Consider the following 27432-nt stretch of genomic DNA (forward strand, 5'->3'; position numbering starts at 1 on the left):
CAACTGCCTGGACAGTGGGATGTGACGGAAATGACAGTTTGTTGTAAACGGAGGCTGAGACTGTTATAAAGAAGCACTGAAGCTTCTACCATGGTCTCTGAGACTGCTTGCTCTGGGGGAAGCCAGCTACCATGCCCAGTGACACACTGACGTGCCCACGAGGAAGGGACCAGGCTCCTGCCAGCACTGTCTCACAGCCGTGAGAATGAGCCTCCTTGGAAGGGACTCCTCTAACCCCAGGCAAGCCTTCAGGTGGTGGGGCCCTCTACCCTATAGCAGTTCCCTCATGAGTCAGAACCGCCCGGCCTAGCTGCTCCCAAATTCCTGACCCCAGAAACACCAATAGATGGTGAAAGTGAAAATGTTAGTCTCTCAGTCATGTCTGACTCTTGGCAGTCCCGTGGACTGTGACCCACCAGGCTCCTCTGTCCATGGGATTATCCTGATAAGAATACTGGAGTGTGTGGTGTTTCCTTCTCCAGGGGATCTTCCTGACCCAGGGATTGAACCCAGGTCTCCTGCACTACAGGCAAATTCTTTACCACTGAGCCACCTCAAGTGGTTGTTACTGTTTCAAGGTGCATACATTTTAGAGTAGCTGTTACTCAGCCTCAGTAACTGGAGCCCTTAGCGTGACTGATCATATAATTACTCGACAATTCTTTTGTTACTGTTGTAGAGGAGCAGTTCCTATAAACAGCCTTTCTTAGAACACTAGTCTTTTGGGAAAAAAAAAAAAAAACAACAATGAAAATGGCCTCTGTGGTCAGGTTATTTGGAAGAGACATCCTTTTTGGAAATTCAGTGTGTATTTTAATATATACAGCTCTGGAAAGTTGCAGAGTCAAGTACCCATCCGGCTTTGAGTCCACTCTCTCAGCCTCTCTTGGTCACTGCAGTCCCTTCTTACAGAACCTGGTGGATAGAACCTCCTCTTCACAGGGCAGTTAGTTGTTCAGAGTGTGGCCTCCAAGATGGGTTCCCTGAGGCCACATCCCAGCCCCACCATGTACTCACTGTTTGGCCCGGGCAAGTTTCCTGACTTCCCCGCACCTCACTTTCCTCCTCTGTGAAAAGACTTAATATTAGTAACTGCCGCTTCCCTGGTGGTGCAGAGGTTAAAGCCTCTGCCGGCAGTGTGGGAGACCTAGGTTCAATCCCTGGGCTGGGAAGATCCCCTGGAGAAGGAAGTGGCAACGCACTCCAGTATTCTTGCCTGGAGAATCCCATGGATGGAGGAGCTTGGTGAGCTACAGTCCACGGGTTGCAAAGAGTCGGACACGACTGAGCGACTTCACTTTCACTTTCACTTTCATAGGGATGTATGGCATTAACTTAAGTTTATGCATATAAAGGTGCTTAGAAGAGTGCCCAGTACCTGAGAAGCCCTCAATAAATGTTAACTGGCATTAATCATATCATCCTGATACGCATTTGCATTGTTCTTTTTGAGTCTTTCTGCCTCATAACATGGAAGTTATCATAGATCGTTTTTAGCAATCTGCCTACAATTTTCATAGTGTTGTATGAGTTCCAATACAAGGCCCCTTATCTCATAACCAATTTTTTTTTCCTCTTATGAACAATGCACTGAGAATTATAAAGCATCCATTCATTCACCCTATGTTTATTAAACCCTGAACGCCACACACTCATCTCGAACCCAGGGCCGCACAACAGCCACGACTTAACACAGTCAGGGGCCCTGCTCCCAGAGCATATATTCCAGTGGAACGAGACAGACAGTAACCAAATGAAAGGGCAAGGTCACCCCAGCCCGCAGTGACTGCTGGGAAAAAGACAGACAGGCGCTGGGGCACGGAGTGGCCAGAGGAGGCCTTCTGCAGGCAGGAGAGTGAGACAAGGTGGGCGGGATGTCTCCTGGCCCTGGGGATGGAAGAGAATACACTGTGGGAGCAAGCCCTGGGTCAGGGCTGGCGATGAGGCTGAGAGACCTGAGACAAGGCCTTGCTCCCTGTGGGTGTGTGAAGACTCGTGCTTCTACAGTTCAGTTTTAAGATGATACTTGGGTATTGTGTGTTATGTAACATGTGCGTGTATTTATTCAGCCCCACTTCTGCATTGGTGCACGACCAGCTCTTGGGTTTGTTGAACTTGGAGCAGTGGGCTGGCCCTTGCTGCCACGTCTTGAGTGTGGGGTCAGGAAGTAGGGTGGGTTCCTGCGTCCTTTCCTTTGACGCCTGCTGACGGCACTCCTCCGGGTGCGGGCTGTCGCGGGGGTGTGCCGACTGCCCTTTGATAAGCACCCCTGTTGGACTGTGTCAGGATGGTTGCTGGGCCCAACGCCGTGGTTCTGCTCTCCAGCTGAGGGTGCAGGCAAGGGTGCAGGGCTCCTCTGTGACTCCTCTCTGTTTTCAGGCGGAATCCTGCTGTGTAAGTAAATGATATAACTGCTGATTTTTTATCTTTAGGTCTAAGCTGGAACCAGAACCAAACGCAAAGACAAGAGAATCCATGTCTTCTGAGAAAGTTTCACAGAGTCCATCAAAAGACTCTGAAGAAAAACCTATCCCTGAAGAATATCCAGGTATGAATTAAAATCAAAATCACGCCTTGCATCTCTTCCTTATGACGTATGGGCAAAAATACAAAGCAGAACAAGAAGGACCACAGCCCCGAACCTCTTGTGGTGCTTGCGTTTGCATGAAGGCAAGGAAACGTGGCAGCGGCAGCCTTTTTCTGGTCACAGCTGGATCTTAATGACCACTTCAAGGGTGGGACGGGAGGGGCCCCCCGGACACCTGGGTGCTGGCAGGGTCTAAAGAGAGGGCCTGAGTCTCCACGCACCAGTGGGGTGGGGACTGGAGCCTTAGAACACGGAGGAACATCAGAGATCTCTGCTTGTCAGTCTCAGGAACGGTAGGGCGCTGCCTCCCCTGCGCCCGTGTCAGCGCTGGCCTTATGTGGACCTGACCATCCTGTCTCGGGTGGGGTGTGTGAGGTCAGCAGGCTCCATCAGCCAACTGAGCCAGTGTAACGCACGTCTGGGTTTATATGCTTCGTGTCTTCATGTTTGCTGGCCAGCCTGTAACTTAGAGCACCTCCTGACACACACGGGATGCTGGATAAACGCAGTGTCTCTGTACAGCCTGTAACACAGGCGAGTGTACAGAGCGCCGTTGGGGACATCTTAAGTCCCTGTGTCTGTAGGGGTGGCAGCATGTGTAGGGGATGCATGCTTAGTGTGCTCCATACCTCGGCACTGGGCAGCGGGGTGAGCGCTTGCTGTGCGTGGATCCCAGGATGCTGAGGCCCACGAGTCTCCCCACCTCCCCTTCTTGCCTCCCCTCCTGTACTCTCACAGTGGCACTCGGTTACTGCACACCTCCCAGGTGCTACCTAGGTGCTGTTCTGAACCTTCATAGACGTCACCACCATCCTTACAGCAGCCCTCTCAGATGGATTTCATGAACTTGTTTTTTCTTAAGATGAGCCTTCCAAAAGGCTCTGAGAGGACCATTGCACAGAGGGCTACGTTTGGACAGGGTCCCTCCAGGTGCTCTGTTGAAACAGATTGTTCAGGGGCTCAGGAAGCAAAATAGGGATAGTTAAGAGGCTGCTAACTGAGAAGGCAATGGCTCACTCCAGTACTCAAATCCCAGGGACAGGGGAGCCTGGTGGGCTGCCGTCTGTGAGGTCGCACAGAGTTGGACACGACTGAAGCGACTTAGCAGCAGCAGCAAGAGGCTGCTAAAGTCTCCCAGAAACAAGATGATGGTGGATTACACCAAGCATGGGTAGCCAGGGCCTGGGAGAGAAGGGGTAGAGTTCTAGATATATTTTGAAAGTCGAGCACAGAATCTGCTTCCTGGATGTGGGGCATGAGGAGGAGATGGGTCAAGGAAGGGTGCCGTGGTTGTTCGCAGCAGGAAGAAGGTGGCTGCCCTTCACTGAGATGTGAGAGGCTGAGGAGGGACAGGGTAGGGGCTGCCCAGCCCATAGGTTGAACAGGGAGGTGGGTCTATGCAGCTGGAGGCCAGGGGCCAGGTCTGTAGATCACATGAGACAGGCTGGGATGCCCCAAGGAATGAGGGTTGGTAGAAGGAAGATGAAGGGCTGTGCCTCCTGCCACTTGGGATCCTCCCTGCTGTTTCTCCCCGGCACTTGTCTCTACCCTTCTACATGTTTTTCTCATTTATACTCTTTATGGTCTGTCTTCCGAGCTAAACCTGAGTCCCACGAGGACAGAAATTTCTGTATGTGCTTTGCTCACTGCTGTAACACTGGTACCCAGAACAATACCTAGCACATAGGAGGTGCTCGTTAAATCTTTGTTGAAAAGAATGAATGAACAAGTGAGCAACTGAAAGAATGAATGAGGCCTCTGTCTGGAACACTGACTGCTTTTAGTTGCTGCGGAACTATTTCCTGAAGCAAAAGGAACTTAATGCCTCTGGGTGGTAGAAAACAAATGGTCAGAGTGAAAGAGCGTCATCCTCACAGTTTATGTCTTTATCTTACACTCACTATTTGGATACTTTATAATCATGCAGTTATCTCCTGACTAAGCCGTCCCCACAAAGTATTCAGAGCGCGCGCTCCCATTTGGCTTTTGACCAGCACATGTAGGAGCCGAGTGGTGTGAAGAGTGTCTCCCTGGAGGCCGTCAGCATCCGAGCTGCAGCAGTTAGTGGCACTGCCAAGCACCAGTTCCCCCATTTGCTAAATGAAGACCCCTGCGTCTCAGGACTCTCCCCTCTCCACCTCCACCACCACTTGGTCAGGCCTCTCTCTCTCCCCAGGCATCCCGGCCCCTGCTTCTGCTGGCCTCACCGTCCCCACAGCTCCACCCGGCCACCCTTTCATCCATGGTCGTTAGCTGATGCTTATTTCACAGTCATCACTTTCCTGGTTACATAGAGTCCCTGCTACTGCTGCTAAGTCACTTCAGTCGTGTCCGACTCGATGCAACCCATAGACGGCAGCCCACCAGGCACCCCCGTCCCTGGGATTCTCCAGGCAAGAACACTGGGTTGCTATTTCCTTCTCCAATGCATGAAAGTGAAAAGTGAAAGTGAAGTCTCTCAGACGTGTCGGACTCTTCGCGACCCCATGGACTGCAGCCTACCAGGCTTCTCCGTCCATGGGATTTTTCAGGCAAGAGTCCTAGAGTGGGTTGCCATTGCCTTCTCTGTAGATTCAGATTTTATGACCCTTAGAGTCCCGAAGGGTCATAAAATCTGAGTTGGTGCTCATTAAAAATGTGCGCACTTTATGTACAAGTTGCTGCATGTATAGCAAGCTTTCTCTGCTTCATTTTGTCTGTTTCTCCTGAAAGAAAACTTTACCATTGCTGCACCCCACCTTTATCTATTTCCTGTGCGTGGAGATGTGCCATCCTTCCTTCTGAGTGAGAGAAGGGGAAGCATTTGGTTGCAGCGTGATGTCATGGAAGGACTGTGAACCTTGCTTTCAGTCTGGCCGCTGTCCTGCACGTGGACAGGTTACTTGAACTCTGAGCCACCACTTTTTTACAGTATCACATAGCTACGGTTTGTTGTGAGCACTTCAGGAGCCTAGTATAAAGGGCTAAGCAGTGTCTGGCACATTGGTTTGTGGAGCCAGCTATGAAGCAATCCATTGCTTGACACTGAGGTTTGGCAGGATTCTTTATCGGATGAACATTGAAAGTGGATTAATAGGCTGACCAAGATAGCAGAGGCAATTAGGAAGGAAGTTTTTTCTATTAATAAACAGCCTGGTATTGTATACAGAAAATTTCAAGAGCTCCACCAGTAAAGACAAGTAGTAAATGAGTTTCAGCAAGGTTGTGGGATACAAAACCACCATTAAACAAAAATTTCATTTCTATATACTCAGTGAACAATCCAGAAATGAAATGTAAAAAGCAGGAACTCCCTTATGATAATATCAAAAAGGATAAACTAAACAGAAGTGTAAGGCTTATACTTTGAAAGCTACAAATCATTGTTGAAAGAAATTTAACATGATCCAAATACACCTAACAGAAGCAGAAGATATTAAGAAGAGGTGGCAAGAATATACAGAAGAACTATACAAAAAAGATCTTCATGACCCATTTAACCACGATGGTGTGATCACCAGCCTAGAGCCAGACATCCTGGAATGCAAAGTCAAGTGGGCCTTAGAAAGCATCACTATAAACAAAGCTATTCGACGTGATGAAATTCCAGTTGAGCTATTTCAAATCCTAAAAGATGATGCAGTGAAAGTGCTGCACTCAATATGCCAGCAAATTTGGAAACCTCAGCAGTGGCCACAGGACTGGAAAAGGTCAGATTTCATTCCAGTCCCCAAAAAAGGCAGTGCCAAAGAATGCTCAAACTGCCACACAATTGCACTCATCTCACACGCTACCAAAGTAATGCTCAAAATTCTTGAAGCCAGGCTTCATCAGTACGTGAACTGTGAACTTCCAGATGTTCAAGCTGGATTTAGAAAAAGCAGAGGAACCGGAGATAAAATGGCCAACATCCGTTGGATCAAAGAAAAAAGAAAGAGAGTTCCAGCAAAACATCTACTTCTGCTTTATTGACTACGCCAAAGCCTTTGACTATGTGGATCACAACAAACTGGAAAATTCTTCAAGAGATGGAAATACCAGACTACCTGACCTGCCTCCTGAGAAATCTGTATGCAGGTCAGGAAGCAACAGTTAGAAATGCACATGGAACAACAGACTGGTTCCAAATAGGGAAAGGAGTACCTCAAGGCTGTATACCGTCACCCTGCTTATGTAACTTATATGGAGAGTTCATCATGAGAAATGTTGGGCTGAATGTAGCACAAGCTGGAATCAAGATTGCCGGAAGAAATAACAATAACTTCAGATATTCAGATGACACCACCCTTATAGTAGAAAGCAAAGAAGAACTAAAGAGCCTCTTGATGAAAGTGAAATAGGAGAGTGAAAAAGTTGGCTTAAAACTCAACATTCAGAAAATAAGATCGCAGCATTGAATCCTATCACTTCATGGCAAATAGATGGGGAAACAGTGAGAGACTTTATTTTCTTGGGCTCCAAAATCACTGCAGATGGTAACTGCAGCCATGAAATTAAAAGACGCTTGCTCCTTAGAAGAAAAGCTATGACCAACCTAGACAGCATATTAAAAAGCAGAGACATTACTTTGCTAACAAAGGTCTGTCTAATCAAAGCTATGGGTTTTCCAGTAGTCATGTATGGATGTGAGAGTTGGACTATAAGAAATTGATGCTAAAGAATTGATGCTTTTGAACTGTGTGGTGTTGGAAAAGACTCTTGAGAGTCCCTTGGACTGCAAGGAGATCCAACCAGTCAATCCTAGAGGAAATCAGTCCTGAGTATTCATTGGAAGGACTGATGCTGAAGCTGAAACTCCAGTTCTTTGGCCACCTGATGCAAGGAACTGACTCATTGGAAAAGACCCTGATGCTGGGAAAGATTGAAGGTGGGAGGAGAAGGGGACAACAGGATCAGATGGTTAGATAGCATCACTGACTCAGTGGAAATTAGTTTGAGTAAACTCTGGGAGTGGGTGATAGACAGGGAAACCTGGCATCCATGGGGTCACAGAGAGTCTGGACAAGAATGAGCGACTGAACTAAACCGAAACAAATAGAAAGGGGCTTCCCTGGTGGCTCAGACGGTAACGAATCTGCCTTCAACGCAGGAGACACGGGTTCAATCCCTGGGTTGGGAAGATCCCCTGGAGAAGGCAGTGGCAACCTACTCCAGTGTTCTTGCTTGGAGTGTCCCTTGGACAGAGAAGCCTGGAGGATTGCAGTCCATGGGGCCGCAGAGAGTCGAATATGACTGAGCGACTCACACGCAAACAGAAAAGCATCTCAAGTTAATGAATCAGAAGAATTAATGTTGTTAAGATGGTAGAACACCCCAAAATGATCCGTAATTTCAGTGCATTCCTTATCAGAATCCCAGCTGATTTCTTTGTGAAAATTGACAAGTTGATTCTAAAATCATGAGGAAGAATAAGGAACTCAAGAAAACCAAACTGTCATGAAAAGGAACAAAATAGGAGGTCTCACACTTCCCAGTTTCAAAACAGACAACAGGGCAACAGTAATCAGGTCAGGGATGCCTGCACAGGGATGAGCATGGATGAATGGGGACAGAACTGAGAATCCAGAAATAACGCCATGTGGCTCCGGCCAGTTGATTTCCTTCAAGTGGGCAGAAACAGTCTCTTTAACAATTGGTGCTGGGAAAGTTGGATATCTACATGCAGAAGAACAAAGATTGACACTTGAGTCACACCATTCATTAAAGCTAACTCAGAATAGGCCTTTACAGAGCTAAAACCCTAAAACTTGTTTAAAAACAAAACAACAACAACAAAACCCAGGGCTAAATCGTCCTGATCTCAGATTTGACAAAGAATTAACAAGGAAAGAAAGTGAAAAAAGCCCGTGGAATGGGAGAAAATATTTGAAAATCACAGACCTAATAAGGGATCTGTATCTATTAACAAGGAAAGAAAGTGAAAAAAGCCCGTGGAATGGGAGAAAATATTTGAAAATCACAGACCTAATAAGGGATCTGTATCTAGAACATGGAAAGGACTTTTATAAGTCAGTAGAAAATGATAACCCAGTTTTTAAATGGGCAAAATGGACTTCAAGAGGTGGTGGTGGTCCTGAGAAATGAGTCTGGACCTGAAAAAGGGGGAAGCTTAGAATGTTCCAGGCAGAGGGAACAGCATGAGTAAATACTCAGAGGCCACAAAGCACAGGGGAGGTGTGGAATGCAGTCAGTGGAGGAGAGCACTTCTGGGTCAGTAAAAGTCACAGAAAGGGGAGGAGGAGTGGGCCTTGAGGTCAGGGGGGCCAGAATGCAGGGGGCCTTGAGCGCTGGACCACAGAACCGGGACTTGAGTCTCTCGGCATCAGGACAGGCGGGAGGTCTGGGCAAAGCACTGGTGTTTGGGGTGCCATGCTTCAAGTTGATTCTTAACTGCTACAGGTCAGGATGGCTCCAGGTGGGTGCAAAAGAGAGCGTGAGTTCTCTTAACAGACTTCCCATTCTAGCTCAGAATGGTTTATACCTGATTCTGATGTGAGTGATGTTTCTGTTTCTAATTTTGGTGTTCTTATCCTTAAAACACATAGAAGTAAAAGCTCAAGATGGATACCATAATGAGGTCAAGTACGAGGTAGAGGCTGGAGAAGGGAATGGCAGTCTGCTCCAGTGTTCTTGACTGGAGAATTCCATGGACAGGGAAGCCTGGGCTCTGGTGGGGGTGGGATGTACATGTGTCATTTATAAATACGATGATAGTTCTGGCAAAAAAAGAAAAAAAACAGCCATTTTCTAAAAACATGCACAAAGTCATGGACATATTTTCAGTAGGTTTCCCATATTTTTCTCATTTGCTTCTTTTTTCCCCCCTTCTCTATAAGGATAGTGTTAAAAAAAATTAATGCACATTTAATTTTCTTTTTTTGTGATGACATATCCAGAATAATAACTGTACTTTGTATACAGATCTGCCTAATCTGCTTTCTGTAAACTGACGCCATCATTATATTCTTTTCCTTTATCAGTCTCCAGACAAAAACTCTGGACTTCTGCCTGTCTTATGGGACTGAGAGCAGCCATGGGAATTTTACTGAGATCGGGGAGGGAAAGAAGCAGTATTTGCCTTTTAAGTACTTGGCAACCCACTCATAAGCCCAGAAGCACTGCTGAGACAGCAGACAACTCCTTCTGGGAGCTGTGCTATTGGTCTGCTGCCTCAGAGGTCTGGTCCATGTCTATGTGATCATGATGAAAACGTTCTCTAGGTTAAAATGTTCCTACACCACCAGTCAGCAGTCTGTTACCAGGTTCCTGTCCTGGAATACATCAGACTGCACCAAAGCATGGACTGGCACACGTACTAGCAGAAGTACGAGGTTTACCAGTGGAGTTAGTTACACAGAGAATTCCTTACAGTGGGATATTATGCAGCAATTTAACAAAATGAAGTAGAAACTTCCCTGGTGGTTCAGTGGCTAAGACTGCATGTTCCCAGTGCAGGGCGTTCAGGTTCCATCCCTGGTCAGCGAACTAGACCCCCAGGTGTCAGAACCAAGACTTTGCATGCTGCAGCTAAAGCTCCCACAGACTGCAGCTAAGACCTGGTGCAGCTAAATAAATAAATATTTAAAAGTTAAAGAACAAGGGAGATCTATGTGGAGTGACATAGGAACATCACCAAGATGCACTGTGAATTTATAAAAAGCAAGTTTTAGAACAGTATGTTACCATTGATATACCTGTGAAAAGCAAATTATTAATACCACACTCGCAGAACTGTAAATTATTTCTGGGCTGGCGTGGGGGCAGGGGAGGCAGGGAATTGCTTATCTATTGGTATGTGAACATGCCAGAGACAGCCTGCGAGGCTGCATCACAGCACCAATGAGTGATTACTTCTGGGAGGAAAGGGCATGAGGGATGGTATGTCATTTCCTGTATTTTAGTGAAATACAGGAAACATTTTAATGAAACTGCCCATACATTTGACAGTCTTTAAAAAGCAGAGGGAAGGATGTAAGTGTGTGAGTATGTGTTTTGAAGTAAAGTCCACTTGAAAACTGGTCCTGAAAAACATCCATATGGTTTGTGACCATTGCTGAGATCACGGCAATACTGAAACTGTATGTGGGTCCCCTTTTGACACACGTACACACACACACACACACACACACACACACGCACACACACACACATCACAGGCCCAAACATTGTAAAGGATCGCGCCACAGTACTTGAATATTAACCGAGAGATAATCGAATATGGATGGACAAAGCTCTACGATTTTGCTTCATCTCAGGTTTTTTAATATGCTTGCCTCCTAAGCCAACCTGTTCTAAAGTGACTATTTTCCTTTCTATCTATTTATTTATTTTTTAAACAGAAAAGGTTCCAGTCGAAGCACAACCTGAATTGGGAAGCTGGGGAGATGGCAAAGGTGAAGATGAATTATCCCCAGAGGAAATACAAATGGTAATGCTATTCTCTTCCTAATCGTGTGTTTTTAACTAGTTTTAGGAAGAATATTTCATTGAATAGAAGGTCATCCTAAATGCTCTTACCCTTACTTTTATGCTGAGTTTTAAAAATTATAGTTTAGATACAATTTTCCACTTGATTTCCTAATTCTTAGTATACTTTTCATATGCTTTAAATTTGCAATAGCATAATTAAGGAAGAAATTGCCTTAGAATAACATTACTAATATTAGATGTCTTTTTGGCAGCAGTAAAATAGTCTTCTAAATGAATCTTTTATAATCATTGCTGTGGTGCTTTTTAATTGTTTGAACTGCTGGTATATGATAATGTGAAGAAAGCATAAGTAATGACTGCAAATGACAAGTACCACTTTAGCTGCTAATATCACCTTTTAGTTACCCATCCCCTAGTTGCCAACTGCAGCTTATCATCTCTGGTTGAATTTCAGAAGAAAAGTGATAGACCTGGTCAGAGCCCCTAGTCTAGTCCGTTTACAGCAGGGCCCGGGGCAGGGGAGGAGGAGCTGGGCCGTGCCCTCGTGTGTGTGCTTGTGTGCGTGTGTGTGCGTGCGTGCGTGCACACGCGCGTGCATGCAGAAGAAGAGCTGTGGTGTGCGTGCTGTACTCATGGCAGGATCAGAGGGCCACATTGGGTGGTAGCTGCTGCTCACTGGAGCCTCATACATGCTTTGTACTCGGGGCTGTTTGACAAACATTTGTTCTCTTGGATGAGCAGTTTCCCTTTAAATCATCTCAGAAGTGTGACACTGATTCCAGTGATACCATTAGCCTCGACTTTTCTGGGACTTGCTCTAGGGGCACTCCCTCAGAGGCTGTGGGACTTTCTTTGGAACAAGAGGCAGAGCTCCTTGTGTCCTTGATAGACAAAAATAATTCTGAGCTCAGGAAGTAACTTGGATGCCTTAAAGCGGCCTGCCAGGCCCCTGCTTCTGTCATGGTCCAAATGCACCTCCAGTGTGGGGTACATGCTCGTTGCTCCCCAGTAGAGCAAGCATGCCACCCAGAGGCCTGCACACGACTCCAAGCCGCAGTCCTCGCTAGCCAGTCCAGTTGGGAGAGGTTGAGGGTGACGGCCAGGGCGGGCAGTGAGGGCAGAGATGAGAAACGGGAAATGGGCAGGACTTGGTGATCCGAGGAGGGCAGCTGGGCATGAGAGAGAGAGGGAGGAGAGAGCCGGGAGGTTTCTAGCCTGGGGACGCAGGATGCCGGCAGTCAGGGGGTGATGCCCTATGTCGGGGGCAGGTTTGGGTCCTGGGAGGTGTCTGGTAGGCGCTGGGATCCCGGGCCTGGGGCTCCGGCTGGAGACCTGACCGTGGGAGACCCCCGAGAGCAGGTGTTTGAAAGCACATCCACAATGGAGAGAGACACACGCCACCTGGGACACAGGGCCGGAGCAGGTCAAGGCGGAGAAGCCAGCAGACTAAAGGGCAGTTTGATCATGCTCCCCTATAGCTAGATGATGGCCAAATTGTCTGAAACCTCATAGTTCCTCTTCAGTTTATACAAAATAAGTTTATAACTGAAAATGATGTCGTGTGTTCCCCCAGATCATGTAACATGACCACCCTATCTTTGCTAGAGATAAAAATATGTACAGCACTGTCCCTTCATTAAGAAAGAATACATATGTGTTTAGGCAGAACTTAGCTTCTATTTCAGGGTTTATTTTTTTAAATATGCTGCCCCACTTCATAAAGGAAGTAGCTAGAGGAATGGCAGGCAGTTGTTTGCCAGTTGTTGCCTTCCCCCCACCCTCACCAGGCAGTGGTGAGCAGCAGCGGCTTGTTAACGTCCACAGGTGTGGGCTCAGAAGTTGTTGGCTGCACGGGGGCTGGACCAGAGGAGGGCTGGCAGCTAGGATATCTGTGATCAGCAGATGCTCGGCCCCAGGGAGAGATGAGGCAGCAACGTGAGCTGTGAGACAGAGCAAGTGTTGAATCCTCTGTATCACTTACTGCCTCTGTAATTTTGGGGCAAGAGGCTGAGCCTCACCGCACCTGAGCCTGGGAGGATGACAGGGTTGTCAGGAATGGGGTCATGTATATATGAGCGCCCAGCGGAGTACAGGGCACAGAGCAGCTGCTTCAGCGGATATTTCCTCGCCAACAGTGAGAGATTATTGCTGGGCCCATGAGGTTCTGCGTTCCCTGCATGTTCAGAGGGTGATGTAACTGATGCGTATGAGAAACACGTTCACATTGTGAGGCTCGTCTTTCCATAATGACGGCTGGAGCACCATGCGTGCCTTTCCTTGTGCTGTCTTGACGGAAGTATTGTCCAAAAATGTGCCAGCGACCATTCAAACTACCTCAGCGTCACGAGATCAGTGACCCCAGCGATCAGAGCCAGCAGGGCCTCCCTCCCTAATTTTTATTGCGTTATTGCAAGAGGATGGGGCAGAAGGCTGTTCCATTCAGCACTGTTATGACAGGCTGTTTGATGTTCACTTCACTCCTTTCTTAATGGGGGCTCATAGCCAAGTACCATACCTTACAGTCCGACTGACCCGAATCTTATTTAAAAGGCTCAACCCTGAAAAATGAAGGAAAAGAAATGCCACACTATTGGTTTTAAATTGGAAAGTGTTATAGCAACTTGTGGTCATAATTCATAGTCACTGTTTTGGAATTTTTCCTCAGGGTAAAATAATGAATTAAGCTCTATAATAGCAATTAAATCCATTATTTCACCCACATGAGCTGTTGATACTCGTTCCAGAATGGCTGCGGAGCATTATGTAATTCTTCACACATTTCCATTCATCACTCGTGGTACAGGTATATTAATACCCCTGGGTTACTATAAGCAGATGTTTTGTGGTCAGGCTGAGTGGAACCAAATTGTTTTCTGTTGTTGCACAGAGAAAAATACCTCCTTTTTGAGCCCACCTTCATTTCACTTACCTCCAGTGAAACCACTGCACTTAGTAATATATTTCTTTGGGGTAAGTTTTAAAGAAATGAGAGTGACTTCTGCTCTTCAGTTTGCCTGAAAAGTGCCCCTTGCCCCTGTGCCATGAGGCAGGCGCCTGGAAGCCCCAGGTGGGTGGCTGCAGGGCCTGTGGCCTGTAGCCATACTCAGCTTACACACTGGGAACATGAGCATTGTTTATAGAATCTGAGCGCCACACGGGTGAAAGCTGGGATCTAGACCCTGGGAAGGTTCACTGGGGCACAGGTAGAGGTCAGGGTGAGGGGCACGGAGCCACAGGTGTGAAGGTGTCTGGCACAGACAAAACGTAACTGGAAGAGCCCCAAGCAGGTCTGGGGAGTGGGCTCCAAGCTGAGGGAGCAGGCTGCCCTCTGGGCCAAGCCCCCCGTGGGTCCACCATGTTGCTCTAGTGAACTCTTCTTAGGTCTTTGCAGCGCAGATATTTCTCCTCATTTGACACTCAGAGGCCTTGGGAGGAGTGATTTTCTTTTTCTGGATTAGAAAAGGATTTCTGTAACAACGTATGCACAGTGTGGATCTGCAGCCTTTAAACCAGACTATAAACCCTTTTGGGAGGTCCTGTTGGAAAGTCTGACCGACTTCTAAATGGAATAAAGCAGTTAAGTCGTATCACCTGCTATGCCCAGCAGTGTCTGAGCACTTGAGCATTTATTAGTTTAGACGCCCCATGTGGTAGGGACTTGTAACCGCGATACCACCCACTGTTGTTGAGAGTTGCTGGGGGTCTGCACTGAGGGAAAGCGCTGTATTCTGGGGTGAGACCTAAACAGTATAGAGTGGAAAAGCCCAGAAAGGCAAGCGGGCTGCTGTCATTTCTCCCCGGGCTGGGCCTGCCCACCTCCCCGTCATCTAGGTCCCTCGGCCCCCTTTTCAGGGACACAGAGATGGAGGAAGACACCGGCAGGTGTGTCTTCCCAGGGCTTGGAGGTCTGCCTGTCCTTGGTGCTGATTGTGGGGCTGTGGCTGCACGGTGCCTGTGTGGTGCCCAGGAGCCCCGCTGTGAGTGCTGTGCGTGGACTCCTCACGCCTGAGAGACTGGAGGGACCCGGAGCCATGTGGTCCTCTCGAACTTGAGACCGGGCTGCGGTGCTGCATGCTTAGTCACTCAGTCGTGTCCAACTCTGTGCGACCCCATGGATCGTAGATCGTAGCCCACCAGGCTCCTCTGTCCATGGGGATTCTCCAGGGAAGAAGACTGGACTGGGTTGCCATGCCCTCCTCCAAGGAATCTTCCCAACCCAGGGATTGAACCCACGTCTCCCACGTTGCAGGCGGATTCTTTACCGACTGAGCCACCAGGGAAGCCCAGGGCGGGGCCTCTAAAGCTTTTAATGACTCATTTTGCATATCCAGAATCTGAGTCCTGGAGAGATGACGTAACAAGAATTAACACTCATAGAGGTAAAGTTGTTACCAACTCTATTAAGTACTCCAGTTACCCCTAGTCTAGTGATGAAGACAGAGGCACTGAGAGGGTATTACCCGCCCAAGGGCAAACAGCTTGGAAGATAGAGGAGTCTTCCCTCCCCACCCTCAGGATCAGGCAGAAAGGATACGAATTACCCACCATGTCTGTTCACAAAGAGAAACTGACCGCCACACAGAAGGCCAGTGGCCGGTCCAGGGTCAGCGAGGGAGTCCCCCTGAGGACACAGGTAATGGGTCACTGGAGCCCCTGGCATATCTCCCACCTCCCCTGGTGTTGGTGGCTCCCTGCCTCACTCAGCACATGAGAGAGGAGGTGTACAGGTTTCGTGCCCAGACAGCCTTGGAAACCACCCTGCCTGTGCAGGGGACTGTGGGCAGCAGCCTGGCCACTGCCTCATCGACCAGCCAGATCGCGATAAAAGGCTCCCGGGCACTGGGCTGTGGGAAGCAAGTTCTGTTGTGTTGTTTTTTTGTAAATGCAGTTTCATTGTAACTCGTGCCGTGAATGGAGCCTGCTCTCCTTAAAGCTGGCCATAAGCACACCTCTCCCCTCATCCCACCTTACTGCTTGCTCCCTTCAGGCCTTTGTTTCTCTCACTTCCTCCAGGGACGGGGCATTTCTCAGGTAACTTTAAGAACCCATCTGGCAGGAAGTCAGAGCCAGAATGTGATCCACTCCTGACACAGCTAACCGGGAGCCCTGCAGAAGGAACAGTAACACAAAGGCCTGAATGGAAGCCACATGCCCTTCAGCTGGGGAGGGAGAAGAAGCAAGCTTTGTTCCCAGGGAACATTCCAGTGTTAAACCACCTCAAACCACTAGTTAATTTTGTTAAGGAATAGTTCAAAAGCATGAAAGGACTGTAGATTTAAAAGGTTAGGCCCATATTTTGTCATTAGAAAAATTCAAAGAAAATGCCCCCTGCCAAAAGGAAAAATCCAAAACCTGAATAAAGTACCTGAGAGAATTAGTCAAATTAGTACCCACATGCTGAAGTAATTATATTTTTTTTCTTAAATACTAGACTGCTGACAATTAATGGAGCTGATTCTTTCAGACTCAGGAGTGAAGTTACAGTCTCTTAAATCGCCTTTCTGATGCACAGTTAGGAGGGCCATCTCAGTACCATGTCAGCAGCTGGCAAGGCAGCCTGCTGTGGTTGGGGTGGCCCTTTGCGGGGGCTTCCCCAGCACTCCCCCAACCCCTTGCCACCCCCCTCTCCATCTTCTGACCCGGTGGGTCTGGGCTGGAGTGGAGGCCTGTGTGTGGAGCGGCTCCATGCTCATGGTACAGGGGTGGAACGGACCAGATCACCTAGACCAAAAGGGAGGGAGGGCAGACCCAGGGAGAGAGATGTGAGGGCGGGCCTTAGATGGCAGGGAAGGCATGAAGCCAGCAAGGGTGCAGAGGAAACCTGGCAGAGCAGCGCGGGGAGGCGCCAGCCAGGATAGCACAGCTGCTCCCCGGCAGAGGCAGAGCACAGCGCGCCCAGGTGAGCCGAGCCCCCACCCCTCATCTTCCTCATCCCTGTTGCTGTACTAAGGCAGGGTGGCCTGGTCCTCAGCAGCATTTCCAGCCTCTGCAGGCCAAGAGCTCCCTTCTCTTCCCTGCACGGTGCCCGGCACAGAGGTGCCTCAGAGAACATTTGCAGGTGTGACTGCAGCTGGAACAGGTGTGTGGGTCCAGTACGGTTCCCACCCTCAGGCAGCTCACAGTCAAACAGAAGGGTGGAGACACACACAACGTGGTACACGCATCACGGGGATGACCCACACTTCTCCACGCTCGCCATCAGTCATTAAAGTCAGCTTGTATGCTTGCAGTTCAAACGAGTGAGATGAGAAGTCTGGCCTCAGGCAGCCCCGCTGTACTGCGGGGTTTCATTTTCTTCCTGCAGCCTGGCTATCCTCACATGAATGCTCAAGGTCTTCCAGCAACGCTGACTCACTCCGTGCTGGAAAGAGGGGCTCTGGCGTGATTCTCAGAGGGCGGATCAGAGAGTTCCGCACCGACTCGCTGTGCTAGACACTTGCCTTTGGCTGGGTTGCTTTGAGACTCAAGTTCAGTGTGACATTATCTTTAATGTGTGTGTTTCCTTTCAGTTTGAACAAGAAAATCAGCGCCTGATTGGTGAAATGAACAGCCTGTTTGATGAAGTGAGGTATGTGTATGGGGTTCCTGGGTGAGCAAATGGCCTAGTTTACAACTTTCCCAGAAAGTAGAAACTTTATTCATTTAGTGTGGTGCTCAGGCATCCACATGTAGCCCTTGGGCCAAATGTAGCTACCCCTGCCCCCAGGCCCCCGCCCTCTGTAAGGAAGCTGCCCGAATTCACTGCCCCTCAACTTGTGGGCCTGTGAGGTACCCTCTGTGGGCCGCTACCCGGCTCCCAGGTGCTGCAGCCCCATCTGAGAGGTCATGATGGCACGTGTCATGACGGCTGCCAGGAGGGGACTGTCTGCATCTAGCTACCCTAAGATGAAAGGGGTTAATTAAGTGTAGATAGGGACGGCTGCCCGGAGAAGGCAATGGCACCCCACTCCAGTACTCTTGCCTGGAAAATCCCATGGATGGAGGAGCCTGGTAGGGTGCAGTCCATGGGGTCACTAAGAGTTGGACACGTCTGAGTGACTTCACTTTCACTTTTCACTTTCATGCACTGGAGAAGGAAATGGCAACCCACTCCAGTGTTCTTGCCTGGAGAATCCCAGGGACGGGGGAGCCTGGTGGGCTGCCGTCAATGGGGTCACACAGAGTCAGACACGACTGAAGCGACTTAGCAGCAACAGGGACGGCTGGCAGAGGGAAGCCCTGCAGGGGGCTCCACTGGGGTCTGGCTGCTCCCTGACCAGGCTATCAGCCACGCAGAAGGCCCGTGGCCATGGCCCGCACACATAGGGCTGCCACCCAGCCCTCCGATGAAAGCGCTCGGGCCTGCTGCCCTGGGAGTGCCAGGCGTGTTCTGGAAAGACGTGCTGAAACTCATGTTGCATCGTGGCCACTTCCCAAAAGAAGAGGCTTCCTGACGGGTCAGCCTCGCAGCCCTGGAGACTTGAGTACAGGGTTTCCCCTGACCGCCGCCCTGGGCTCTTCCACGGCCTCTGCCCTCACAGGCAGGCCTCCCAGTCCTTCTTCAAGACGGTGCTCTTCCCGCCCCGGCTCCTCCTCACTCATCTCTCCTCTCCTCTGCTTCCCTCACCTGGCCTGGGGGAGTCATCTCCCCACCGAACATCGCTTCCTCCTGGGCTGGGAACTCGGCCTCTAGACGCACACCTGCTAGACCACCCCAGGGTCACCCGTGCTGCCCAGGCAACCAGGAGAGGCCCACATGCTCTGGTGCTGAACCCAGATGGGATATTTTCAGCCGGAATCAAAGGAGGTTTCCCTTCCACAGAGTTGGTTTGAATGGTGAATGTACCCTTTCCTCTAACCTGCTGAGTGGTAACAGAGTTTTGGGTGACAGCGTATTCTGGCGTTTTCTTCTGAATCCTCACCACGTGTGACTGTGTTGCCAGGACAGGGCTCAGCATTAAAGGAGACTCTGCCTTTTGTAACTACTCGGTACAGCCACGTGCTCCTGGCCCCACACTGACTTGGGAGTCAGGGTTCCCGGGGGTCAGCTTATGAAGTGGTAGGGGTGGGCTTCCAAACCGTCCAGTACACCCAGAAAGCTGAAGGGTGTTAAAGGGGAACCAGTAAGGAGCGTGAGCCTCTGCCCTCCTGAGCCTGCGTCCTGAGCAGGCCACCGTGAGTCACCATGGTGTTCCCTCCCTCCCATGCCTTCACTTAGAAGAGACGACTTCTTTAGAAATGTGTGACATTGCTGTTAAGATCACCACGTACTAACAGTTAATGTATATCTGGTTTTTTTTTTTTTTAATGAAGGCAAATTGAAGGGAAAGTGGTTGAAATCTCCAGACTCCAAGAGATCTTCACAGAGAAGGTTTTACAGCAAGTAAGAAAAAATAATGTTTTCAGTTTTAACTTAAAGGGACATCTACTCAGAACTTGGGACATTTCTCCTGAAGTCATCAGGCCTCCGCAACTGTTTCCTTGTGGCTTAGCTGGTAAAGAATATGCCTTCAGTGCAGGAGACCTGGGTTCGATTCCTGGCTTGGGAAGATTTGCTGGAGAAGGGATAGGAGACCACAGTTCGATTCCTAGGTTGGGAAGATCCCCTGGAGAAGGGATAGGCTACCCACTCCAATATTCTTGGGCTTCTTTGATGGCTCAGCTGGTAAAGAATATGCCTTCAGTGCAGGAGTTGAATCCCTGGGTTGGGAAGACCCTCTGGAGAAGGGAACAGCTACCACTCCAGTATTCCGGCCTAGAGAATTCCATGGACTGTGGGACAACTTTCCACGTGCCCCAGCCCCATGCAGCAGAGCCCGTGGGCAAGGGAGGCAGCTAGGTTACGATTCTGGATACCCTTGGGAAAGCTTGGGAGCCTTTCTGAGCCACAGTATTTTTCCATCTATAAAAGGGAGCAGCCTTTGTATGGTTGTCGTAAGGCACAGACATAACCCACAGAAAGTGCCCAGCACAGTGCCTGATGGGTAGTAGCTTTACAGTCAGCAGTGCTGCAGGCTCAGGCTCAGCCCTCCCAGACAGATGCCAGGTCCCTGCCACCTCGGGTGTCTCATCCTCACAGCAAGTGTGACTGTTCTCATAAGTGGATTTTCATGACATTTCTACCTGCCTACTGTTTGGAAGTTCTTCTAGCCACTAACTGACCAAGTTTTTAGAAAACACCTGGTAAAATGTCCCGTTTGAATTCAGCATCCACAGACTGGAAGGGTTTGAAAGACAAATCATTTTTCTCCACTGTGTTAAACTGGGCCACTTGACTTAAGAGACTCCACTCACAAAATGTCCCCTAAACCACACAGCCAGAGTCAGATCATTGCAGACTGGGCACACGAGGTTGTTCAGGTTTGCAGGAGTTGCTCTTTTTACAAGCACATTGCAGGGACTATTCTAGTCCATATATGTTAAGCCTCCATTTAGAAGCCTAATGGTCATCAGTTCAGCCACCTAACACAGAAGACAGCTCAACCAGATGTCTCCCTCTCTGAGCCCCAGCAGAGCCAGACAGCCAGCCCCAACCTGGTTCCCCGTTGCTCACTGTATGACCTGCGGTACTCCCTAGCCCCCTCCCCCTCTGCACATGGGCCCAGGTCATGCGTGTCCCTCTCGGCTAGAGAATAGGACGTGCCCGGCCCACCCTGGGCTCTCGATCTGAACTGAACTGGGAACCGTTGTTATTTGTGGGTGTGGCTGCGGCCAACGTGGATGATGCCCTGTTTCACTGGCACAGCCAGAGCTTCACCAGTGGGCGGAGCCTACGTGCAGCGAGAAACACTCAGGTCTTGAGTGGCTGAGTGCACTAGAAGCTCTTACTTCCACAACCATTGCGTCTGCTTCTTAGCCCAGCCCCCGAGGAGCACTGACTGCCATTCACAGTTGTTTCTGGTTAGGGGGCTGCTTCTCAGACACAAAGCAGCTGTCCTGGAGTTCTGGACGGGCACCCCGTGGGGTGGGAGCAAGGCCCAGCCTGCATCACACCCAGGGCTCCGGGGCTTGACCTGGGAGGGGCTTGCAGAGCACAGACTGAGCTGCACCTGGCTTCTCAGGATTTCTAAGACGAAAAGAGTTGAGTGTGTCTGGGGTTTCTCATCTGTGTTGCAAAGTGGCTCTCACAACACACTCATGGGAGCACCTGCCCCCAGCAGGAGCGTCTCCAAGACACAGTTAGAGAACAAGGCAGTCCCTGGCCCTTGGGTCTTACACTGTGTGGCTCTCACTGCTGGGAAGCAGGTGGCTGAAGGTCACTTTCCTCTCTGCGGTACCAGTTCCATGTCAGTCTGGTTTCCCTAAAACCCGAGCTTGTTTACATTCCCACCCCCCCCCAGAGGAAGAGGGAAGGGAAGGACAGCCAGCCCTACCCCTTAGAGGGCAGTGTTGGGGTGCAGCGTGGGTTATTAGCCAGATGCTTCTGTGTAAGCCCAGGAGCCCACATGTAAGCTTTCCGAGTATTCTGACTAAAATTTTGCAAACCAAAGCACCATTTTGAAGCTACTGTGTGTGTTTTAAAGCCACGTGCACCTTGAAAGCCCTGGCATGTGGCAGCCGCTCTCTGACTGAGCTCGTATGTTCGTCCCTTCCTGTCCAGTGAGTGGACGGGAAGGCGGCAAGTGGGGGTGGAGGGAGCGCAGGTCCCTGTCCAGTCCCAGTCCTGCCACTTGGGTGCTGTGTGTCTCCGGGAAAGTTACTAAGCTTCTCTGAGCCGGAAGTTTCCCTTTGGTAAAATGTGAGTGTTGCCTACCTCCCGGGTGCTGTGAAAACCTGTGAGTTCATGTGTGTAAAGCCCCTGCCCTTTGCATGCAGCAGCTACTGTTCCTACTGTGACAGACACTTGGGGAAGGAGGACAGTTATATTTATCTGCTGTTGTCCTCCACAGGAAGCCGAGATTGACAGTATTCACCAGTTAGTAGTTGGAGCAACTGAAAATATCAAGGAGGGCAATGAAGACATAAGAGAGGTGGGTACTCTAGGCCCCGAGTCTGACTCGGAGGCACTGAGTCTGACTCGGAGGCACCTTGTCAGGGCCGCACACACAGAGGGGTCACGGGACCATGCAGTGGATGGACCAGTTCCATAGTTTCATCCTGCCCAGCCCAGGGCCTGCTCATTGCCCTGCAGAGGAGCCGTTCTAGGGTGCAGGGGCCACTCCCTAAGTCCAGGCTGGGTGCCACTGGAGAAGCTTGTTGGACCAGAGCCCTGGTCTTTGATGGGACCACCAGAGTCAACTCTGTCGAGTGGACTTTATTTTCTGGGTGCAGTCCTCAGGTTTGGGTTGATGTGGGACCACTCTTGGGCCACCACTGCCATCGCACTGCCAGGAAACACAGGCCAGGGTAGCAGACATGCACAATGAGCCTGCCTGTGTGGGTGGATGTGAGCCGTTTCTCCCGGGGGACTCATGCAGAGGCGCCACATGGTGGCTAACCAGCAAGGGCAAGACACCCCGTCTGTCTTCTAATAGATCTTAAACCCGCCTTTCGGTTTTGCTTAAAAACTAAGCCATCCGTGCAAGGTAGGCACAGGCTGGAGCTGCCCTCACAGTCACAGCCCTGCAGGGGGAGCGCGAGCTGACACACTTGGGCCTTTCGGACCAACCCCCCTCCCCTCTTCCCCCAGGCCATCAAGAACAACGCCGGCTTCCGGGTGTGGGTGCTCTTCTTCTTGGTGATGTGCTCCTTCTCCCTGCTCTTCCTCGATTGGTACGACAGCTAGGCGGCCTGGCGGACGGTGCCCAGCACCGGAGCCACTGACGGGAGCGGGGCTGAGACGTGTGCTCACAGAAGGGACACCAGACCTGTGGCTTAAGCATTCAGTAACAAAAAAGAAAACCACAGAACTGAAACTGGTCTGTGCTGCAATCCTGAGGCCAGAGGGGAGGAGCTGGGGGGTGGTTCCTGCACTGATAGGGCTGCTGGGGGGTAGGGGCTGCCCCAGGGAGGGGGCCTGGTGGGCTTCCTGCTCCACGAACGTGTCCAATTCAGAGGAGGCAGCAGCCATGCCCCACCCTGGCAGGAAGAATGCCGGTCAGTAGCTCCTCAGGGCAGAGGACCTGTGCTCCCTGTGGTTTCCTGTGTGCCTGAGCAACTGATGCACAGACTCCCGAGCAGAGGAAAAAACGGCTCACCTTCATTCACCCTGGAAAACTAGTAATAAAACCGCAGCCATTTACTGTCTTACTGGTGGGTCCAAGGTTAGGATGTCACTGCGGGCCAGCTGCCTCCTGTCAGGGAAGAAATGTGGGCAGGGGCCTGGCTCCTCGCAGCACTTTTCCTGTGGCGGGGGGGGGGGGGGGCAGGCAGGGGAGGCCTGACTTCCTGCCCCTGGGGCCCCCCAGAAGCTGCGTCCAGAGAAGGGCCTGGGCCTCTCCTCCCACCCAGGCTGCAGGAGTCGGGAAGAGCCACTGGTACAGATGAGTGAGGCATCTGCAACCACATCTGTGCAGAAAGTCCCAGGTACTTGTGGGCCCCAAGGTATGGTCAAGGGCTCTGCACAAGACAGTCCAGGGGCACCACAGGGATCCTTGTGTTCTTTATTTGCACAGAGTGAGAATGTCCAAAGTTACACGTGAGCGAGTTTACAGTCAATAAAGTACACATCTACTAGAAAACACAAACAAAGTTGCCATGGCACTGCGTTGACATGGGCTGGAATTGGCTGATGGATCCTCTCTACACAGGAGGAGTTCTGGCACAGTTACTGCTCTTTTGCGTCCCCACAGCCTCACCACATCCACAACTGTACGTGCCCACCCACGCCCCAAGGTCATGGTCATTGTTTGCACGCACCCTTGATACTAAAATACACTGTATGTTTCGGAAGCACATTTCAGGGAACAGGAACGGAGATGGCCATGACCACCATGCTTGTTCACAACACAGCTTGCACTATTGTCATTTATTTTTGATCTAAAAAAACAAACAGTGAAACTTCTGACATGTCCACCAGGAACGACACATTCAAATAACACGGAAGAAGATGTCTGTGAATGTCTGTCTTTCTATTTAATCATCTTACACACTTGGTTTATCTAACTGGTAATTCTGTAAACATATACTTTTAATGTCAAGATTCAGGCTGAAATGTAATTGTCTTACAAAGATTGTGAATGGAAATGTCATAACTGGACTTGCAGCACCCCCTCCCAGCCTTTCCAGCCTGTTTCTTACATCAAAGGAGTTACATCTGTCCCACAAAATAAAAATCAACATAGCCTTGACTTATACCAGCAATTACACTTTTCACTTTTCCCACCCAACTAAGTGTTTCAAAACTAACCTGCTATCACGGGCATGTCGGTGCAAACTTGTTCATAATAGACGTGGACAAAAGGGCTGGTTGGGTTTCATTCCTACTCTGCCCATCACAGAACAGACTACCTACAGGGAGATGGGAATCTGCAGCCTGTGGCCTGGGGTCCCCTCCTCCCAGAGTCCCCACCTCACGTGCTCTGACCCAATTCACAGGTACTGAGAGGCCACACTGGCTCCGCTGCCCGGCCAGCGCCCTCTGTACAGAGAGGCAGCCACCTCCTCGCTGCAGCGCCGGCGCACTCCGCAGTGAGCACGGGGGAGGAGGGCACAGCCGCCCCCACCACCCCCTCAACCCGGGGCCTCTCTGCTTCCTTCCCACCGTCCTCCACCACTCACTATGGGGCATGGGCTTCTTGGCCTATCGGAGTACCCTTCTGGGAGGTGGGAAGAAATGTGAAGTACAGCTTGCCCTTAGCACAGCAGGATCACTCTAGATACGGCTGTGGAGTCGGGTTTGCAAAACAGCAAGGTGGTTTAAATGAAAAAAAAATTCCATAAAATGCATTATTATTTATCTGAAGTTCAAACCCCTTGCATATCCAGTGTAAAATTTTTTTTTTTGGACAGCATCCAATAAATCCCAGGAAAGTCACTAAATTAAGATTCCCTAACATGGAAAGTGGTGGCAGAGCTCCCTAAGCAGTGCTGATATGCACTTGACTTTATGCCCGTGAATGGTCCGCAGCAAGTTGTATTTGCAAAGCAGCAATTAGCAAACAGAAGCAGTTGCACCATACATGAGTAACCTCTATAAATTATCAGTAATTATATTTGATGAAATGTCCCTCAAAGTCCCCTTGTTACCTTCAAGCGACACCGTTAAGGAACTTGTCCATCTCGCTAAGCGGATTTCTCGGCGGCCTCCGTCTCCTGCTCCGAGAGCTTCTCTTCTGACAGAACGGACATCCATGGCGACACGGAGCGGGTGATGCTCTGCTTGGCCAGGTTGTAGTGGTTAATGACGGTGTAAAATTTCTCCCGGGCATTGGAGTCTTGCTCAGCATAGTAGCTCTCTAAGCCTTCTGGGATGCACTGGGTGTTCTGCAAGACAAGCAGCCCCCTGAGACACACACACTGACGCAGGAGGCGGCCCGTGAGTCTCCAGGTAACACACGTGGTCACCAAGTACCTCCCTAGGTTTGGGGGAGACTCAATGCTGAGCTGACCGCCTGGTGCTGATGGCATCATAACAGGTGGGGCGTCTGTAAGGCCACAGTGATGGGACTTAGCGGTCCTTCCTATTGCTCTAAAGATCTTACACTCGCGATTTATTTTAAATCGAACCAGGGTCTCCTGCATTGCCGGTGGAGTCTTTACCACCTGAGCTATCAGGGAAGCCCATTTTAAATCTAGAAAACAATGGGACTTCTGGCATGTCCACCAGATGCAACAGTGAAGAAAGGCTTCTGTGAGCCAGTTGGGGCCAGGGGGTTTGGGGAGGCACACTTGAGGGCACGTGAGCTGGGCCTGGGGGCAGGAGGACCGGGAACACAGGCTGGAAAGAGGCCCGTGGCCACAGCAGAGAGCGAAGAGCCTCAGGACACAAACGCCTGGAGAAGAAGGCAAGGGTCAGGGAGTCGGGAGGGACTGGTGTGACCCTGAGAACCAGAGAGCAGCAGGAAGCCACGGGGATCCCACCAGGGCACTTGAGAGGGAGGCTCTCCCGGGGAAGCTGTCCTCTAGGGAAGAAGCGCTTCCCTACCGACCACGGAACCGGGGCAGGCTGGGAGTGGAGACATGAATCCCTGGCTCTCTTCAGCTCACCCGGAGTCTAGCACCACCACCCCCCACCTCCCACCGCACCCCCGCCAAAAGCTGCCTTCTTCTTCCATCCAGAAGCCGGGCTAAGCCACCACCCACTGTCACCTCCCCCCCACCCCCACCCCCCCCAAATACACACACAAGCCCTGGAGGAAGGGTGGCGGGCTCCCAGAGCTCAGCAGGTACAGAGCGCCCAGCTCAGGACATTTCCCAGCCCCCAGCACGAATTTCTGGCCAATGGGATGTGAGGGGTGTGTCCCTCCACGGGACTAACTTCTGACCAATGGGTGTGAGGGGTGTGGCAGAGGCAGGTTGGAAGGGGAGCCAACAGGGAAGCTGCCTGCCCTCCACGGCTCCTGCGGCCCCTTCTCAGCCGCTTTGACCTCTTAGACTGGTCCCTGCCAGGAAAGGGGCAACACCCTCAGGGGCTGGCAGCGCTGCCCAAGACAGAACAGGAGGTCTTCCTGGAGCCCCACTGCCTGCCAGCTGCGGCTTTAACAAGGGAGGAGCCTTCCATCTGGCGGGATACACCATCTGTGTCTCCAAACGACAGAAGCATCACAGCACCGCCACCGTCTCCTTGTCACATGGTGAAGGGAGCGTGAAGTGACGGGGGTCCCAGACTCGGCCACATCACGATCACCAGGGAGTTTTAAACTGGATTCCCAGCCCCACCCGCAGGATCCAGCGCTCAGATAACCCTGAAGTAGCGTCTCAACCTCAACCAACTCATGGGCAAGCGCACCAGCGGGATCCCCTAGGGCCCACCCAGCAAGACCCCAGCTGTTCAAAGCGCTCCTGTGCCTCCCTGCATGGGCCCAGCGTGGAGACCACAATGGGTCTCCGATGGTCCCCTGCATGGCAGGTGGCAGCTGCTCCCGGTGGACGTGAGCACCATCCTGGGACACACAAGGGGAACCTCCTCTGAGAGCCTCGTCCCTGCCAAATGCAGGCTTCCTCAGCCTCCAGAAGCTAAAGGCAGGTTAGCTCTGCCTCCCTGTTAAGGGGCTGTTCTTTGGGGGGGTCTATCCTACAGACCCAAGGCCCATCACCAGACCTTGGCCTGGCCACCAAACTGGTTCCTTCTGAGCAAGCGGCCAAGCACCCTGTGGGCACAGGATCTCCCCATGAGCTGGGATCCGTTAGTGCCATTTCATAGATGTGGCCAGCAAGACCCACCTGGGTGAGAAGCCAGCTCCAGCCCAGGGCCTCTGCTCAGAGCACTCTGGACTCTACCCGCAAAGCCGCCGACGGTGAACACTCTGCCCAAAGGCAGAACAATGAGAAACAAGGCAGTGAGGTCCCCAGGGCACCAGGGCAGGGCTGTACCCTCGGCAGCCTCACGTTCCGCCAGCATTCATCGGGCCCCAGCA

General features: G+C 50.7%; 2 protein-coding genes across 12 annotated transcripts in view; one reads left to right on the forward strand and one right to left on the reverse strand.

Moving 5' to 3' along the window:
* Positions 1 to 24208, forward strand: part of STX18 (syntaxin 18) — a 117419-nt gene extending 93211 nt beyond the window's left edge. For 4 of the 10 annotated variants that reach the window (XM_042251646.1, XM_004009991.5, XM_060417671.1 and 1 more), the window contains 6 exons: positions 2433 to 2548; positions 10906 to 10994; positions 17506 to 17564; positions 19289 to 19358; positions 21865 to 21945; positions 22605 to 24208. In XM_042251646.1, coding sequence (XP_042107580.1) covers positions 2433 to 2548; positions 10906 to 10994; positions 17506 to 17564; positions 19289 to 19358; positions 21865 to 21945; positions 22605 to 22700 — 511 coding nt within the window. In that variant the 3' untranslated portion in view covers positions 22701 to 24208. Of the gene's footprint in view, positions 1 to 2432; positions 2549 to 10905; positions 10995 to 17505; positions 17565 to 19288 lie in introns of all 10 variants that reach the window. The other 6 variants (XM_060417667.1, XM_060417665.1, XM_060417669.1 and 3 more) reach the window with 3 other exon arrangements.
* Positions 23851 to 27432, reverse strand: part of NSG1 (neuronal vesicle trafficking associated 1) — a 34197-nt gene continuing 30615 nt past the window's right edge. For both annotated transcript variants that reach the window (XM_004009990.6, XM_027971181.3), the window contains exon 5: positions 23851 to 25339. In XM_004009990.6, the coding sequence (XP_004010039.1) occupies positions 25139 to 25339 (201 nt within the window). In that variant the 3' untranslated portion in view covers positions 23851 to 25138. The remainder of the gene's footprint in view (positions 25340 to 27432) is intronic.

This window comes from Ovis aries, chromosome 6 (assembly GCF_016772045.2).
Source record: "Ovis aries strain OAR_USU_Benz2616 breed Rambouillet chromosome 6, ARS-UI_Ramb_v3.0, whole genome shotgun sequence".
Taxonomy (NCBI): domain Eukaryota; kingdom Metazoa; phylum Chordata; class Mammalia; order Artiodactyla; family Bovidae; genus Ovis; species Ovis aries.